The sequence below is a fragment of the Paracoccidioides brasiliensis genome (genome assembly GCF_000150735.1).
Source record: "Paracoccidioides brasiliensis Pb18 unplaced genomic scaffold supercont2.6, whole genome shotgun sequence".
Taxonomy (NCBI): domain Eukaryota; kingdom Fungi; phylum Ascomycota; class Eurotiomycetes; order Onygenales; family Ajellomycetaceae; genus Paracoccidioides; species Paracoccidioides brasiliensis.
Genome location: NW_011371363.1, coordinates 1,889,410 through 1,906,970, shown reverse-complemented (window position 1 = coordinate 1,906,970; position 17,561 = coordinate 1,889,410). Strand labels below are relative to the sequence as shown.

The window sequence follows — 17,561 nt, the reverse complement described above, 5'->3', positions numbered from 1 at the left end:
GAACATGAAATTCATGAAGATGATATCTGAAACTTTGATGAGACTGACTTTGCAATGAGGCTTTGTACAATCTTTAAAGTCACTACTGCAGATGAGCACAGTGAGAGGCCATGTACAGTTATCCAGAGGAATTGTGAATGGATCACAATTATTGAATGAATAGGATCAAAAGGATGTCCTATTCTTCTTCTTCTTCTTCTTCTTCTTCTTCTTCTTCTTCTTCTTCTTCTTCTTCTTCTTCTTCAAGAAATCAAGATTCTATGAGCAGAGAATGAGCAGAAGACAAAGAAAAAGACATGGAGACATGCTAATCTAGGTCAGAATACTATTCTATCTATACAGGAAGATCATGGGCGTGTTCAGCAGCTTGATATGCAGGTTGAAGCTCAGATTGAAGCTATATCTCATCAGTGTGCTCCACCGCACTGCAGTGGCTGTGGTACTATTGGACATGCTATGCACATTGCCCTAATAAATAGCTATATATTCAACTATTAGATAGTCTTAATTTATTAATATTTTAAATATTTAAGCGTGTTGGTTTTTGAATATGTTGAATATTTGATGATTTTCAGAGAGAATCCGCCGCTCGGTGGTGTCCGCCGCCCGGTGGGAAGTATGTTGTTAACTTACTTGGTCATGCTTAACCTAGAATAACCAGTAATTATCGTAGTTAACTAGTTATTCGTTCCTCGAAAAACGTTACTTTACAGTCCCATCCAGTTATTCTGTATTAAATATCAACCCCGCGAGAGTTAACCCAGTCAAGTTCAAAGGTCATTGCAGTTGATTATTCCTTTTCTCTTTGGAATTGAAATTCATTATTTCCTCCTTCAAATATACTCTTAAGCGAGACAAGTTAAGCTTGATTTTGATTTGGTGGCGACCTACGCATTTGGGTAGTTGGGCTAGGAGCAAAGTGTCCATAAACATTTCTTTGACGTTAACTACCTACTGTCATTGTTCTTTACTATATGTATTTATCTTCTACCGTTATTTCCCTGTTGACACCAATATTCTTCTTTTAAACTTGGTTTTTTTCTTTTTCTTTTTCTTTTTTTTTTTTTTTTTAATTTATCATCGGGTGCAGGGTTCATCGGATGCATGCACTGTCAACCCCGAAGGGGATTGTTGTGTTTTCCGGTGGAAGTGCAACTAATAACCTCGTTGATGTTTTCAGCACGGTTCGCAGCAGCAAGGAGTGTCCCTTGAGCTATATAATCCCGATCAGTGACAACGGTGGCTCTTCTTCTGAGTTGATCCGAGTGTTTGGCGGGCCCGGAATAGGTGATGTGCGGAGTAAGTCTAAAATTGATGCTGCACTAAACTTAAAGGAGAAAGAAGTTTCATACTTGATGTGTTGAATTACATATCTAATATAAAATATAGGTAGACTTGTCCGCCTGATCCCTGATAGCCCTCCTCATTCTGAACGAGCTGCAATTAAAACGCTGTTCAACCATCGACTGTCCCCGTCAGCGGAAACTGCCCATGCTGAATGGTATGCCATTGTGGAGGGGACATCTCCGTTATGGCAGGCCATATCTCCTGCGAAAAAGGAATTAATCCGCTCCTTTTTTAACCTTCTCAATCTGGAAATTCTCAAGCGTGCAAGGTCTCCATCTTCAACCTTTGACTTCAGCTCCGCCAGTGTTGGCAATCTGTTTCTTACCGGGGCACGCCTTTTTAGCGGAAGCCTTGAGAGTGCCATTTACCTCCTGGGTAGTATCTGCTCAGTCCCCACGGACGATGTTCGGGTTATACCAGCAATAAACTCCAATTTTTCTCACCACATATCCGCCTCCCTGGCTGATGGCACAGCCATCGTCGGCCAAAACAGCATCTCACATCCAAGCGAGGCAACATCCATTCAACCTATGCCATTACTGAGGCGACCTAGCCTTCTCCTTGCTGATGGTGATGACGCTTGCTCTGATTCTGATGACATCCCATACGACGAAAGCCACTTGCCAGGCTCCCTCCCGACACTGCGTAACAAAAACATAACATTCAGCAAAACCGCCACAGAGGATCTTCCCTCCCGCATTTCCCGCCTGTGGTACATAAATCCTTATGGGCAAAAGATCCGACCCCCTTGTAACCCCCGAGTTCTTGACGCATTATATTCATCCCAGGCGATAATATACAGCATCGGATCACTCTACACCTCTATTATACCCTCTATAATACTCAAGGGAGTGGGAAAGGCTATCTCCAACAGCGGAGCTCGCCAGAAGATCCTCATCCTAAACGGGTCTCTAGATCGCGAAACAGGACCGGCAACGAAACCGTACACAGCGATAGATTTTGTCGAAGCGATCGTTCGTGCAGGTGAAGAGAGTCGTGGCCGTCAACATCATGATTTGATGGCTTTGAACGAGAATATAAGGGGTGCAGAGTCAGATGGGTGTCATCTATCTGTTTCTCTCCCGTATACATCATACGTCACTCATCTCTTGCATCTTGATGGGCCTGGTACACCCCTTGTTGATCGTGAGCGTCTGGCTAGGATGGGAATTGAGTGTGTACGGTTGTACGGCCGGAAAGTGGAGAACGAATCGGGTGGAGTTGTTGGAATGCGCTACGATGCAGCGGCGCTCACGCAGGCGTTGGAAGTCGTACTGGGAAAGAAAGGTGATGCTATAGTCAGAGGAGGTCTAGGGGCAGCAAGAAGTAGGCGTAATACATTGGAACCATCAGGTGGAGGTAGTAATTTGGAGGGTAAGGGTTAGTAGTAATGACCTTTGTAAAAATACCTGGTTACGTTCCTCGATATGAAGACTTATCTATACTTTTTCTACCACATCCGATCGGCTGATGTCACTTTTGCCTTTTATCTACTACCATTATATATGAAAAGAAGCTGTGCATGATTGACCTCTAAATTGGTGATCGTAAGCATGAACTGGATATCAACCGAAGACACCCGGTATCTACCTTTTTTTAGGGAAAAAAAAAAGGAAGAAACTGTACTGTACAAGAAACATAAAACCTAGACACTCCATTGTTGTATCCTGTGTCCCCGTAAGAAGTGGTGAACGCCGTCATATAATGCAACCCAATCAACTCTCCATAATACTGTATTAGTTGAACATCTAAAGGAACGCCTTTGAACCGCTGGATTCAGGATCGCTTCCTCGTCATAAGGCTTAATTGTAGGGGAACAAGGTTCCTTTTTGGCCCCGGGGTATCTAATCGAGAGAGTGCTTGCCGACAGACGGGACATCTGCCACGAGGTGTTTTCCCATGTCCATCATGAGCCGCTCTTTCCTCGCCAAATCGAAGCGTATCGACAATGCATTTATGGCAGAAAAGATGTCCTGAGATAAATGCACATTAGTTCGAGTTCAGTCAGTGGTTATGTACGAAGCAAGTGGTCAAGCACGTACCACAAATGGTAGATGTCGCATCAGTGCAAGTATCCATACACACAGGGCATTTATACGCTGCCAGAGCTGATCGGCTGCCCGCATCGACAGATGTATGCTCTGACTTCGCAGCATCTTCACGTTGTTTTAAGAGAGCTTTCGCCAATGATGACTTGTCGTTCACTTCTGTGAGGTCGATCGACTCGATATTTGGGTCATTCTCTGAGGTTCTGGGCTGGTGATTCTGATGCGGTGTATGAGATGAAGGCCCAGCGACGGAAGAATTATCTAGTCGACGTCGTTTAAGAGATCTAGGGCCCTCTGGGACATCGAACGGTAACTCATTCCTCGGCCGATGAACATACATGTTCGATGAGCTTTGGCCCACCGACGACGGCGGGGAAGAGATGGTAAGGTCGACAATCGAATTATTATTCATGAGTACTAATGTTATAAAAAATGACCGAAATGCAAAAAGAATCCGATTCAACCAAAGGCGCCTATAGAGGCACTTATCTTTTCAAGGGGGAGGAGATGAGTGTTGTCTGTTGATGAACTCGACCATGAGAAAGAAGATATGTCCCAGTCGGTTTCACCCCTTCCTCTATACAGCCACAGAGGATATCTTGGAAGCCTGCTGAAACACCTCACTCACTCATGCTTCCCGCCAGCCAAATCGGAGAAACAAGAGCCTGAAAATCAGCCAATATTACGCTGAGTTCAAGAAGCGAATCTACCAATGCGATGGCAACAAAATCAACCGCTCCCAGTTAAACCGCAATGTCGGCTTCTATTGTATATGCTTATTGAATCTGACCAGAGATTTCCTCAAAAGAGTCTTTGTTCTGGGTGTGACGCGTGGGCCAAGTTCTCTGGGAGGCGGTCGGAATTGACGTTACCCCGAGGATTCCGAGAGAAATACAATAAGACCATATATCGAATAGGTGGAACTCTCAGCGCCAGAAATCTTCGAAGGTAATAGCTAGAGTAAATTGTGGAGTTCGAGGAGGAAATCCTGGAGACTTGATAGAGCAGTTGGATAGGCGGGTGGAATGGGAGATGCGGGATGAGACGGTAAGGCACGCAGCAGCTTTTCGGTGTGGAGAAGGTCGTAGAAGAAGGAAGGTAGGTAACTCCGCCCAATAAGATACAGTTAATTAAGGGAGAGACCGTACATGAGGAGATATCCGAACATCGTCATGAATGATGCAGATCGTGGATAAGAAGTCGATTGCGCCAGTGGACGTTTTATGTTCCCAATATGGACTAGTGCATCAAACTAAAATGTCATGTGATTTAAAACTACAGATCACGTGTGGGTTATAAGGTTTCCCGGAAAATAGTTGTCACACTCCGATTTTGTAAAGTTAACTTAAAACGGAAGAAATGGAACAACTCGTTTAATGGTTCTCCTTCAACCCTCTACAATGATGCTGTGGATGCGAGGTTTCCTGGACGCGCCATGGTACTACTGTAGTTGAAGCTCCTCTTACCGCATAAGGATGCTCCTGTTAGCATGCGCATCTTCAAGGGGTGGGCTCTGGACATCCTCAAGACCTCTCCGCTTATTGCACTTCACCTGGAAGCCCAGATATCGATGCTCGCAGTTACGACGGTATGCAGACGCAGTGTCTGCTTCCTCTGGGGAGCGAGGGAAGCTACAGAGTCTAGCAGGTACATTTGGTTCTCTATATTTCTACAACATGCGCCTATCGCTTACATTTGTTTCTAGTGTCGTCTACCGCGCGGTTTAATGAAATCGGTGTCCAACAGCTAAGCAGCCATGTTCATTCTCAAATTTTTCGAAGGAAATCTATTCCATCGAATCCGGAGTTGGTTAAACTTTCGAAGGACCATCTTTCACGACATGATCTGCTTGGTAAAACTCAAGAAGGTTCAAATCCGATTGCATTTGACCTTCCTCCCTTGACAGGACATACGATGGATGAGCATTTTTACAAATTGGGAATGGATTCTTCGGAGCCTTACCTGACCAACGCCAAGCAGTATGCAAGAATTGATCTTCCACCTGTACCAAAAAAATGGGTCCGAAGGAGTGGGTGGACAAAATACAACCCTGACGGAACAACCGAAACAGTTGACGTGCCCATCGAAGAGATGTTAACTTTTGATACTGAAGTAATGTGGAAAGAGTCTTCTTTTGCGGTCATGGCATGTGCGGCAAGTCCAACTGCATGGTATGCCTGGTTGTCGCCTTACCTTCTCGGCGAAACAAAAAATGAAAGACAGCTTATTCCCCTCGGATCCCCGTCTCACCCTAGAATTATTGTAGGTCACAATGTTGGGTACGATCGCGCAAGGATTTTGGAGGAGTATAGTATTGAACAAACTCGGAACTTCTTTCTCGACACTATGTCCCTGCATGTCGCTGTTAACGGAATGTGCTCTCAACAACGGCCCACCTGGATGCGACTCAAGAAAAAACGCGACCTAAGGGAAAAACTCTTGAGGCTTAAGAACTCTGTTGAGCTTGCTGCACTTGCTGAAAATAATTTTATTCCAGAAGAAGAGGAAGAACTCTGGGTTGGCAGGAGCTCAATCAATTCGTTACGCGACGTTGCCAAGTTTCATTGCAATATCACAATAGATAAATCTCAACGGGATTACTTCGGTGAACTCGATCGCTCAGCGGTTCTGGAACGTCTTGATGAACTTATTGATTACTGCGCAGCTGATGTCTCTATTACTCATCGTATTTACAAAAGAGTTTTTCCTAGCTTCTTGGAGGTGTGCCCACATCCGGTTAGTTTTGGCGCGTTGAGACACCTGTCTTCTGTCATTTTGCCGGTAAACAACACCTGGGACGAATACCTCAAGAATGCGGAGGAAACCTATCAACGTCTTCTGGAAGATGTACAAAAACGGTTATTGGAGCTTTGCAACAGGGCTGTAGCCGTGAAGGATAACCCTGAAATATATGAGAAAGATCCCTGGTTACGGCAGTTGGACTGGTCTGGACAGGAAATAAGGATGGTTAAAGGAAAGAAAAAAGGGGACCCTGTCAGACCGGCTGCCAGGCAAAAATTGCCTGGAATGCCGAAATGGTACAAGGGCCTCTTTCCTACAAGCACTTCTGCTATTAATCTGAGTGTTCGCACCCGCTTAGCACCAATTCTCCTAAAACTATCTTGGCTTGGATATCCCCTGTTTTGGTCAGATATGTATGGGTGGACATTCCAGGTTCCTAAAAAGGAATTGAAGAAGTTCGAGAACCAAGCGGTTAATCCGTGTGACATGGCACTAGAAAAGAATCCACTCCTTCAAAACGATAGAGAGCATGTCTATTTTAAACTACCGCATAAGGATGGACCCGAATCTCGCTGCGTGAATCCTCTTGCAAAAGGCTATCTGCAGTATTTTGAAGGTGGGACACTGTCATCCAAATTCGATTTGGCTAAGGAGGCTCTGGAAATGAATGCGTCATGTTCTTACTGGATTAGCGCAAGGGATCGAATTACAAGCCAGATGGTCGTTTACCAAAATGATATTGAAAAGCTTACTGGGCGATCATTGTCGGACCCGTCGTTGAAGCAGGGCTTCATTTTACCACAAGTTATTCCCATGGGAACTATTACCCGGCGTGCAGTGGAGAACACCTGGCTAACCGCGAGTAACGCGAAAGCTAACCGGGTAGGATCCGAACTTAAAGCTATGGTAAGAGCACCTCCGGGTTATGTGTTTGTGGGAGCCGACGTGGATTCTGAAGAGCTGTGGATTGCCAGTCTTGTGGGAGATGCGCAATTTCAAATTCATGGAGGAAACGCGATCGGATTCATGACTCTCGAAGGCACAAAGGCGGCTGGCACAGACTTACATTCAAAAACCGCGAAAATCTTGGGAATATCTCGGAATGATGCCAAAGTTTTTAATTATGGCCGTATCTATGGAGCGGGTCTCAAATTTGCAGCTACCCTTCTTCGCCAATTCAACCCATCAATGCCTGAACAGCAGACAAAAGAGGTTGCCTCGAAGCTTTATAAAGAAACTAAAGGCGCTCGAACCAACCGAAAACAACTTAGCGATCGGCCATTTTGGAGAGGGGGCACTGAGTCGTTTGTTTTCAATAAACTTGAAGAGTTCGCAGAACAGGAAAGGCCTAGAACGCCCGTTCTGGGAGCGGGTATTACCGAGGCCTTGATGCGCCGTTTCATCAACAAGGGTAGTTTTATGACATCGCGGATAAACTGGGCAATTCAATCGTCTGGCGTTGACTACCTGCACTTACTAATCATCTCGATGGACTTCCTTATCCGACGATTTAACTTGGATGCCCGCCTTGCAATCACTGTACACGATGAGATCAGGTATTTGGTCAGAGACCATGACAAGTACCGTGCCGCGATGGCGTTGCAAGTTGCGAATCTTTGGACTCGAGCTATGTTTTCACAGGAGATGGGAATTGACGATCTCCCCCAGTCATGCGCGTATTTCTCTGCTGTTGATATTGATAAGGTTCTAAGAAAGGAGGTGGATATGGATTGCATAACCCCTTCTCACCCGAACAAGATACCACATGGTGAAAGTTTGGATATCGAGAGCCTTCTTGCGAAAGGCGTCGAAGCACAATTGGATCCTTCCATCGAACCTACTGTTCCTCCCACTCCAGAAAAATTCACCTACACCCCGCGAAAATCTGTAATGTCCTCCCTACAAAACTCCCAGGATCAAAATTTCATCAAAGCCCAGATTTGCAGTGATGACAAAGAACTACGTCAAATCATCAAGGGCATGAATTTCCCGACATCTCTTAATTCGCCATTTTCAACAACAATACCGCAACCTTCGACTCGAAGACCACGGACCAAATCAACCATACCCGTACACGCAGAGCCACAGAAGGCGATTCTCATAGAAGTGCAACCTGGGCTCCTGAACAGCATGAAGAATGCCACTAATTTCACGAGATCGCCTCATTTTACTAATTCTCATCGAGTCGCCTGGAGGCCAAGACATTCTTCTCCTGGTCTGTAACACGTCCCGGTTCCTTTCTGTTTACCGATACCCTTTCCTTCTACTTTTCGGTGTTGGAAATGTATTGTTATTGTAATAATTACCTAGGCATGGCGAAAGATGTTTCTTTGCCTGTGACTATCATTCTCTGTCAATATTGTTTTGTTCTACAGGTATATTTTTTTATTTCTCTTCGACTCTCTGTCATGTATTTCAGTATCACAGTTTCCAACTTGTCACGGCTATGCTTCTTTTGGATGTGAGAATATTATCGGTTACTTGGAGAGAACGGTATATTCGTCTCTCTTTTGAAGGGTGGTTTGGGAGGCAGCCTGTCTGTTTCAAATGGTGCTGGATGATTAAGGAGATTATTCAAGGAGTAATGAGAAGTCGAACAGAAAGTGTATCATATATGGCAAGTACTTCCTGGCCATTTAAGCCATAACAAATGTATATCTATCTGTTGTGATGCGAGTTATGGTGGCCCATTCTGATCGTCGTCAATGGGTTCCATCCAGGGTTGTTGGCGTTCGATGCTAGTGATCTGCCAAGAATTGGAGGGTTTTTATAGGTTTTGACGACACCATATCAATTCAACTTTCACATCTTCCCCTTATTTCCGAATAGGAATGTTACCACTTATTTACAACCCTTGATTCACCTGGCGTGCAGCTTGGTTTAAGTGAACCTTGATCGCATTCCTGTCCTATGGTCAATTGCCATTCCCGCGACCAAGCTATGCCCTCCATTTCCAACTACCTCCGCGGTCATCAAACTCTTCTCCAAAGGGGACGCAGGTTTTAAACAGATCAGTTTGCTGTTCCAATTGCACGCTATTCGCACTCTAATAGCTACGAGTTATTGTTATTTGATGCAAGGCTCAGGAGAGCGCGTTCTCCCAAATCTAACTTCCTAAGATCTCTCGGATTTACGGGATGATTGGAGGTTTTGAAAACGAGCAGCTCCCCTGCCACTGGTGAGCTGTAGGCTGTCCCGGCGAAAATAGCCCTGGCCCGCAGATTCAGCTTCCCAACATTCCTTGAAACACCTTGTTTACAGTTCGTCTGTGGTTTCATCAACCTCCGTTACAATGAGTGTTGAAGTGCGCGATTATGCGCAGCCAGAAGCTGTCACCAGTTCTCCTTCCGATATTGAGGCTCTGTCAGCCTTTCCCACTCTCGAACGCAAATCCACCGCGCCAAGTTCCCCGCCCGATGTGACGGGCCTTCATCGTACTGGGTCTCAAGACTTCATTAGGCGCCGTGCCAAACGATCAAATACCGCCCGTTCATATCATCGTGGGGGAAGCGTCTCAGCAAGCAATAATAATTGGCACCCAGGGGACGAACCCGGACTTGATCCAAGTGAACCTCTTCCCCCATATCGTACTGGAGGAGAAACGTTACTTCAACAGAGACATATACGATGCGATATTACTGTTGTGGATTTCTCTCAGGATGACATGCGAATGTATCATCTGAAAAATGAAACATTGCGGCCGTTTCTGAAGAAGGAAAGGGACCCGTGGGTGCTCTGCCGTTGGATTAACGTCAACGGGTTAAGTTGGGACGTTGTTAGCTTGCTGGCCAGTCATAAGGGCCTGCATAGATTGGCCATTGAGGATTTATTGCACTCTGTGAATCGTACGAAAGTAGACTGGTTCTCAGACAACACCTTTATAGTCCTTGCGATGCAAAAGCTTGTTAAACTTCAGTCAAATGGTCAGTTTGCTGATTTTGACGGAGAAAGCGATACTGATAACGGATACGACCAGACATATGAGAAGCCAGGATACAAGTTAAAGAGAAAGCAGCAACCCGCAAGGAAACGAGGGGTAATTATGTCTGCTCTTGCAGATCTCGTATCACCTTCTCGTGAGAAGAGAAAACCAGGAGCATCCAGGGGAGACACTCCAATTGAAACTTTATTTGCTGAAGATAAGCCCTTGACAATGGACGGGTCACGCCTGAGTAAGTTACGAACTCTGCAGCGGTACAGAGGAGGCCCAAATGAGGACCGTATTGATTTTATGGAACGTCACGCCGTTCTTGCATCCAAAAATTTGGGTGTTGCCATCGAGCAAGTTTCTATATTCCTTCATGCGGACAATACTGTGACCTCCTTCTTCGAAGCTAGTGCCGAGGATATTGAGATGCCAATAGTCCAACGACTGACATCCCCCGAAACGATCTTGAGACAGTCCTGCGATGCAAGTATGGTCGTCCAGGCTATACTCGACGCTATCGTTGATTTAGCCATCCCCGTCACGGTGGCATATCAAGACGCAATTGGAGATTTGGAACTTAATGTCCTCACTGACCCGGATATCAACCAATCTACAAACCTATATATACTAACCTCCGAAATTGCCGTTTTGCGCAACGCCATGCAACCCTTAACTGGTGTTGTGAATGCTCTTCGGGACCACAAATCTGAGCCAGCGGCTCGTACAGGACCGACATTTAAAACCATTTTTACAAATTCGATACCTCTGCTGTCTGTGGACCCAACGCCCAGCAAACCAAGCACCCCCGATCCAGAAGGGATTAAAATGCCCACTGTAGTCCGAATTAGCCCCATGTGTTATACTTATTTGGGTGACGTTTTGGACCACTGTATCACTATTACGGAAGAATATGACCAAATGAGACGATCAGCGGATAATATGATAGACCTTACCTTTAACACTATTGGTGAGTTATACCGATTATTGGCTTCCTTTTGGCTTGCTACTTTTCTCATAAGCGGATGATCGCCAACTGTAAATGTTTTCTGTTTCGTACAGGAGCCTACCAAAATGAAAGTATGAAACAGCTCACTATTGTGACGTGCATGTTCCTGCCGCTGACATTTCTTACGGTTCGTGTCCAATTCCTTAACCTTGTTGATCGTTGTTTTTGGGCTTGGACGCACTAACTTTTCATCTATTAGGGATACTTTGGAATGAACTTCGCCCGGTTTAATGGTGTGCAAAACCATAGTGATGCGTAAGTTTTCACTATACCATTGTAAACCCTTTTCTGCTGAGCTATACAATTTACAACACTGCCCTCATTTTTATACCATATTTTATCGAGGTAACATATCTCAATCTTTTCTGCTGCTAACTCCACCCTTGTAAATCTAGCTTCTTCTGGCCAATTGCCATCCCATTTGTTATCGTCACGACTGCAATATTAATGTGAGTGATAATCATCCACGCCATTCCCCTTCAGATCACCCGTCTCCGATCGTATTTGAAAGAGAAAATTTGGTTAATGTTTGGAACAGGCGTGACATGATTCAACGATACCTCTTGAGACGTGCACAACAACGCCTTATCAATATCTCACGGAAGCGACGACAAAAGCCTCGCTCTGAGTAGCCATATAGATTCTAGATTCTAATTATAGGATTATGGGTCTAAAGGAGTACGGAATATGTGAATACTGGTTACCTTATGCCTGTTTCCGATGATTCACCCTCACAGCCTTCTAGGCTATGGTGCACAGTTTTACATCTTTCATTAAGGCGCTGGATTATCTGCGTACATACTATTTGGCGCATGAATATAGCATATATGTATACTATTAATACTAAAGCATAGAAATTACCATTGTGTGGATGTATTTGATCCCCATATTCTATATCAAGTTTCCAGGCAAGATAGATAGCTGATTTACGCAACCCATATAACTGAAATATTTTCGTCGATGTCTCTGTATATACAGTCGCTTAGAAAGTCCTGCGCCGATGAGCCCAATACGCCTTCCAAGGCAATTTCCAATCAAACATGCGAAGCTCAGGCTTGAAAATATCAAAATCCACCGCTTGCAATCGGTCAAGCCAGAGAGACGTAGAGACAGCCGGCATCAGGACACCAAACGCCCTCTCCACCTCTTCCAGTTGCACGTCAAGATTCGACGTACCGCCATTACCCTTGGCATTACTATTAGTATTAGCATATTCATGTCCTTCTTCCCCTTCATGCTCAAAACCATGCCCCACATCCTTCCCCCCCCGCAGGTTTGTCAACATCTGCCGTGCAGTGATGAGATGGTCACTCGCGCGTGTCGCGACGGTAAACACCGCATCACGAAGCCCCGGTGCTTCAGCACCATGTCGAAAGACATCTTCTTCCTTCAGACCTGTCTCAGCCATGACGTCGAGTGGAAGTGTAATGGCTCCTGATCTAGTAGGAGCACCATTACCACCACCCCGTAAACCATCCAGCCCGCCGGCTTGCTTAAAGTGGTGGCTTGGCGGAGGCGGGAAGGCGATCAGTGGTATCCCTCGTAGGACGGCGGAGATTCCTGCTGCTTTTCCTATGTGTGATGCTAGGTGGTCTGCCGTCAGGGAGGTTAGGGGAAGGGCGCTGAGGGTTAGATATAGGAGAGTTGAGTACGTATTTTCGGCGTAGGATTCCAGCGTGGATATGGTTGTGTAGGGAGTGTTTGTTAGATATTGTTCGCGCGAATTTATCATGCGTAGGAACCAGCTTTTGCTTATCCGCGCACCACCGTTGGCCTGTGTGCGCGTGTCAAGGTCAGAGAGCGCAGATGCGAGGAGGATGGCGATGGGTTCTCTTGGTGGACTCCCCGCAAGTGTGCGTGTGATGGTATCCCGCCAAAATTGCAGGCGCATCAGGCCTACTGTCGGGGTTGAAATTGTATCGGGAATCATAGATAAGGAGATATTAAAGGCCCGGAGGGCGAGGTAGAAATTGACAGTTTGGCTGGGAATGAATGTGCTGAGGGTGTAGGAAGGACGGTCATATTTTCTAGTTTCGGTTAGATTGTACTCTTGGTTGATAGCTATACGAGATATATGTATATATGTTTATTACTTGCCGGAGAAGATCAAGACAGTATTCATGTGCTGATTCGTATTCCGCTTTGGCTCGTTCTCCTGGATCAGATGAAAGAGGGGCAGCTTTTGAAAAGTGACGGCTCGGCTGGATTTGATTTCCGGGAAATCTATGTTTTGGTTGAGACCTAAGCTGTCGAGAAGCACACTGCAGGCATACCATATGTGATTTTGAGGGCATTTTACACCACTGGGAAATATCAAGTGGTGGAGGTTATATCTGGCTCATGGCGTTAGTTATAAGTCACAATCCCATCTCCAAGTTAGGAATTGTAATTACCAATTCAAATTAGCCATGCTATTGTTACTGCATAATAGCTCTTGCACTCAGCTTACTATGCAAGAATTGCAGATAATTAATTTTTCTTACATCAATTTCAAAAAATGATTGTATTGAAGTACTGTCCATTGACGAGTGCAATTTTTTTAGTTAGCGATGACGTCGGTAACTAACTAGTTAAATTGCTTGGTCGCGGTTTTAGCGTGTTCCCGTGATTTATCTACTTACGGCTTCGCGTCTTCCCGACTTCTGCAAATCTCCAACATCTGCACCATTCCACTGTTAACAACCTCATTTTGCTTCTTGTTCTGGGTTGGTATGGCCGCTCACAACATAGCGTCCTCAGATTTACCCGAGAAGCCAGCAAAAAGACGTCGGTTTTTTGTCGAAGATGAGGGTGATATCACTCAAAACGAGCCTGTACTTGGCATCGACGCGTCGTCGGGGACGGTTCCCTCACGCAACAGTTCAGCGGCGGGCTTTTTGAACCCTGAAGCCCCGTCTTCCGGACCTTCTGATACCACCGAACCCGCTGTTATTGATGAAAGTGGATTTGACATCGATCTTTTTGCCAGCATTGTGGGGCAACCAGTTGATTCGAATACTATACATAAGATTCGGCTGGCAGCGAAGGATGATATGCAAACTGCGATTAACCTTTATCTCGACGGCTCTTGGGGAGAGGAGAATGTAATCAGACCCTCTTCAACGTCATCTTCCACACCAAACACAACTGTTATCGAGCCAATGGAAGAATCAGATACCAAGGCTCCAGATCTTATGGTTGTGGATACTGCAGAGGACGATGTTGAAGATGACCCTAACATTACTACTGCTAACCCTGAATTCCGGTATATAGGCGCATTTGGTGTTGGTGCATGGACGACGAGGAGTGGTACGAATTTGGTGAAGCATGGAGAGTCAGTCTATATTGAACGGACCAAATTACAACCGTCTATGAAGCATGGGAGGGGAGGAAAACCTGTTCCGCGGATGTTAAACCAAAAGGGGGATGTGATAACGCGGTTCACTAATAAAAATTGTGAAGAAATTGGTAGACTTCCCCGAGAAACGGCTGAGTGGGTTTCCACATTGATAGATCAAAAGATATGTCGCTTTGAGGGTGTCTGTGTTTTTGCTCCGGATCGGATCCGTGTCAATGATACCATATATCTTCAGTTGAAATGCTTTCTTTTGAGGGAGGCTTTTCAGCAGAAGTCTTTTACTGCCCTCGGAGATGAGAATGCCCCCCCGAGGCTATTCGAGGAGCAGGAAACATCAGAGGAGAAGGCCCTTCGTCTGCGGCAAGTGGCATTAGTCAAGCTTTTTGGCGAGATAAACCTTGAACCAACTTCAATTAATGAAATAACAGCACGCCACAAGAAGGAAGGCTTGCTTCAGGCAGCCGAGATGAGCGAGAAGTCCAGATATTCACCAACCTCCACCCCGCAGCAAAACAGCGGGAACGAATCGTCAGACGATGAAGATGGCGAGAAGCTAGATGAAGATCAACTTGATGCGCTGTACCAGAAAGCGCAGTCCTTTGACTTCAGCACCCCTGAAATGGAACCAGGATCAGATTTTATTTTAAGCCTTCGAAAATACCAGAAGCAAGCTCTGCATTGGTTGCTTGGGAAAGAAAAACATGTCCAACGGAAGGAGAAACAATCAATGCATCCATTGTGGGAAGAATATTCTTGGCCTACGAAGGATATGGATGATCAGCCGCTTCTCCGTGTGCGTAATCACGATAAATTTTACGTCAATCCTTATTCTGGCGAGCTTAGCTTGGAATTTCCTGTCCAAGAACAGAATTGCCTGGGTGGCATTTTAGCAGATGAAATGGGTCTTGGGAAAACTATTGAAATGCTAAGCTTGGTGCACTCCCACAGGTCTGAGGTAGTCAAACCTCAGATTGCAGGATTTGAGAGCTTATCGGCAATGCCACTCATTTCTTCTTCCAAGCCTGTACCAGCTCCGTATACTACATTGGTCGTTGCTCCAACTTCTCTTCTCGCGCAATGGGAAAGCGAGGCTATGAAGGCTTCAAAGCCAGGATCAATGAGGGTTCTTGTTTACTACGGAAGCGATAAAACGGCTGATTTGAGAAAACTCTGTTCAATTTCTAATCCCAATTCTGCGCCAAATCTGGTAATTACGAGCTACGGTGTTGTTCGTTCAGAACATAGCCAGTTCTCCAGTCGCTCTCCTGTTGGGTCTTATAGGGGCCTTTTTTCCGTGGATTTTTTCCGTGTTATTCTCGACGAAGCTCATTATATTAAGAACCGAGCATCTAAAACTGCTCGAGCATGTTATGATATCAAGGGCACCCATAGATGGGCGCTTACTGGTACTCCTATTGTCAATCGACTTGAAGATCTCTTTAGCCTTGTGCGGTTTCTCAAGGTTGAGCCGTGGAGCAATTTCTCTTTCTGGAAAACTTTCATCACCGTCCCCTTTGAGTCCAAGGATTTTGTGCGTGCACTAAATGTTGTGCAAACTGTTCTTGAACCACTTGTCCTACGTCGAACCAAAACTATGAAAACACCTGAGGGTGAAGCTCTGGTTCCCCTACCACCTCGAACCATTACAATTTCCGAAGTCGAACTTTCTACCCAAGAACGGGAAATATATGACCTGATATTTAGTCGAGCGAAACGAACATTTAATGATAATGTAGCTGCCGGCACTCTTTTGAAGTCGTACACAACTATATTTGCGCAGATTCTTCGCCTCCGACAGACATGTTGTCATCCTGTGCTTACTCGAAATCAAGCCATTGTTGCAGAAGAAGAGGATGCAGCTATTGCTTCTGATGATATTAATGTTTTCAAGGATGATATGGACCTCCAGGATCTCATTGACCGTTTTACAATATCTACCTCTAACGCTGATCCGGATGGCCAACAAGATCCAACCCACAAATTTACCACCCACGCGCTTCAACAGATACAGACAGAGTCAAGTGGAGAATGTCCTATTTGTACAGACGAGCCTATGGTAGATCCCGCTGTTACGTCCTGTTGGCATAGTGCTTGCAAGAAATGTTTGGTAGAATACGTGCAACACCAGAGGGATAGAGGAAAAATTCCTCGTTGCTTCTCATGCCGTGAGACTATAACCATTCGAGATATCTATGAAGTATTCCGTCATAAATCTCCAATACAACGCCCCGGTGAAGGTGATTTGCACAACAGTACTTCGCCAACTTCGTCCTCGCCTGTACCGCGCATTTCGCTGCGCCGCATAAACCCCTTGTCGCCTACAGCTCAAACTTCCGCAAAAATCCACGCCCTAATCTCCCACCTGACTAAACTTCCATCAAACGACAAGGTCGTGGTCTTCTCTCAATTCACCTCTTTCCTCGATCTCATTGGGCATCAATTAACATGCGCGGGCATCTCACACCTCCGTTTCGACGGCTCCATATCCCAGACGTCCCGTGCAGCAGTTCTTGCCAAATTCTGTTCTGTTGCTGTAGCTGACGACAAGAACGACGACGATGATGAAGGCAAGCGCCAATCCAAGCTCCCGTCATCCAACAATCATGCCAAAGAATCGCCACCAAACGTCTTGCTGATCAGTCTGCGGGCTGGAGGCGTCGGGTTGAATCTTACTGCTGCCAACCATGTTATTATGATGGATCCGTGGTGGAGCTTTGCAACTGAAGCACAGGCGATCGATCGGGTTCATCGTATGGGTCAGCTGCGAGATGTAACAGTAACGAGATTCATCGTGAAGGATAGTATCGAAGGCCGAATTTTGAAGATCCAGGAACGAAAGATGATGATCGCCGGATCGTTGGGATTGCGGGTTGGGGGGAATGGGGGTGAGGAAGAACGAAAGAAGGAAAGGATTGAGGAGTTGAGGTTGTTGTTTGAATAGATGAGGAATCTTTTACATTTTTTAACTTTATATGTTTATAATTTGCTTACTATTTATTCATTTTTTGTCGATAAGCCTATAAATATGTGGCTATATATAGATATTTATATATATCCGTGTTTGTTTTGCATCCATTGGCGTTGGAAAGCCTTTTCTGTTGTTCATATTATTATTACACTGCATATATACAAATAGTATCTGATTCATGAAAT

General features: G+C 45.4%; 6 protein-coding genes across 6 annotated transcripts; 4 read left to right on the top strand and 2 right to left on the bottom strand.

Moving 5' to 3' along the window:
• Positions 1-1,100: 1,100 nt before the first annotated feature.
• PADG_05675 (uncharacterized protein) lies at positions 1,101-2,732 on the top strand (the record flags this gene model as incomplete). The annotated part of the gene is made up of 2 exons (XM_010762549.1): positions 1,101-1,299; positions 1,390-2,732. The coding sequence occupies 2 exons, from the start codon at positions 1,101-1,103 to the stop codon at positions 2,730-2,732; spliced, it is 1,542 nt and encodes a 513-aa protein (XP_010760851.1).
• Positions 2,733-3,123: 391 nt separating this feature from the next.
• Positions 3,124-3,807, bottom strand: PADG_05674 (uncharacterized protein; the record flags this gene model as incomplete). The annotated part of the gene is made up of 2 exons (XM_010762548.1): positions 3,124-3,320; positions 3,390-3,807. The coding sequence occupies 2 exons, from the start codon at positions 3,805-3,807 to the stop codon at positions 3,124-3,126; spliced, it is 615 nt and encodes a 204-aa protein (XP_010760850.1).
• Positions 3,808-4,884: 1,077 nt separating this feature from the next.
• On the top strand, positions 4,885-8,360 carry PADG_05673 (DNA-directed DNA polymerase gamma MIP1; the record flags this gene model as incomplete). Its single annotated transcript, XM_010762547.1, has 2 exons — positions 4,885-4,983; positions 5,043-8,360. 2 exons carry the CDS (start codon positions 4,885-4,887, stop codon positions 8,358-8,360), a joined length of 3,417 nt encoding a protein of 1,138 aa, XP_010760849.1.
• Positions 8,361-9,429: 1,069 nt separating this feature from the next.
• On the top strand, positions 9,430-11,703 carry PADG_05672 (uncharacterized protein; the record flags this gene model as incomplete). Its single annotated transcript, XM_010762546.1, has 5 exons — positions 9,430-11,032; positions 11,125-11,198; positions 11,271-11,326; positions 11,467-11,520; positions 11,610-11,703. The coding sequence occupies 5 exons, from the start codon at positions 9,430-9,432 to the stop codon at positions 11,701-11,703; spliced, it is 1,881 nt and encodes a 626-aa protein (XP_010760848.1).
• Positions 11,704-12,053: 350 nt separating this feature from the next.
• On the bottom strand, positions 12,054-13,365 carry PADG_05671 (uncharacterized protein; the record flags this gene model as incomplete). Its single annotated transcript, XM_010762545.1, has 3 exons — positions 12,054-13,098; positions 13,165-13,226; positions 13,345-13,365. 3 exons carry the CDS (start codon positions 13,363-13,365, stop codon positions 12,054-12,056), a joined length of 1,128 nt encoding a protein of 375 aa, XP_010760847.1.
• Positions 13,366-13,782: 417 nt separating this feature from the next.
• Positions 13,783-17,349, top strand: PADG_05670 (uncharacterized protein; the record flags this gene model as incomplete). The annotated part of the gene is made up of 1 exon (XM_010762786.1): positions 13,783-17,349. The coding sequence occupies one exon, from the start codon at positions 13,783-13,785 to the stop codon at positions 17,347-17,349; it is 3,567 nt and encodes a 1,188-aa protein (XP_010761088.1).
• Positions 17,350-17,561: the final 212 nt, after the last annotated feature.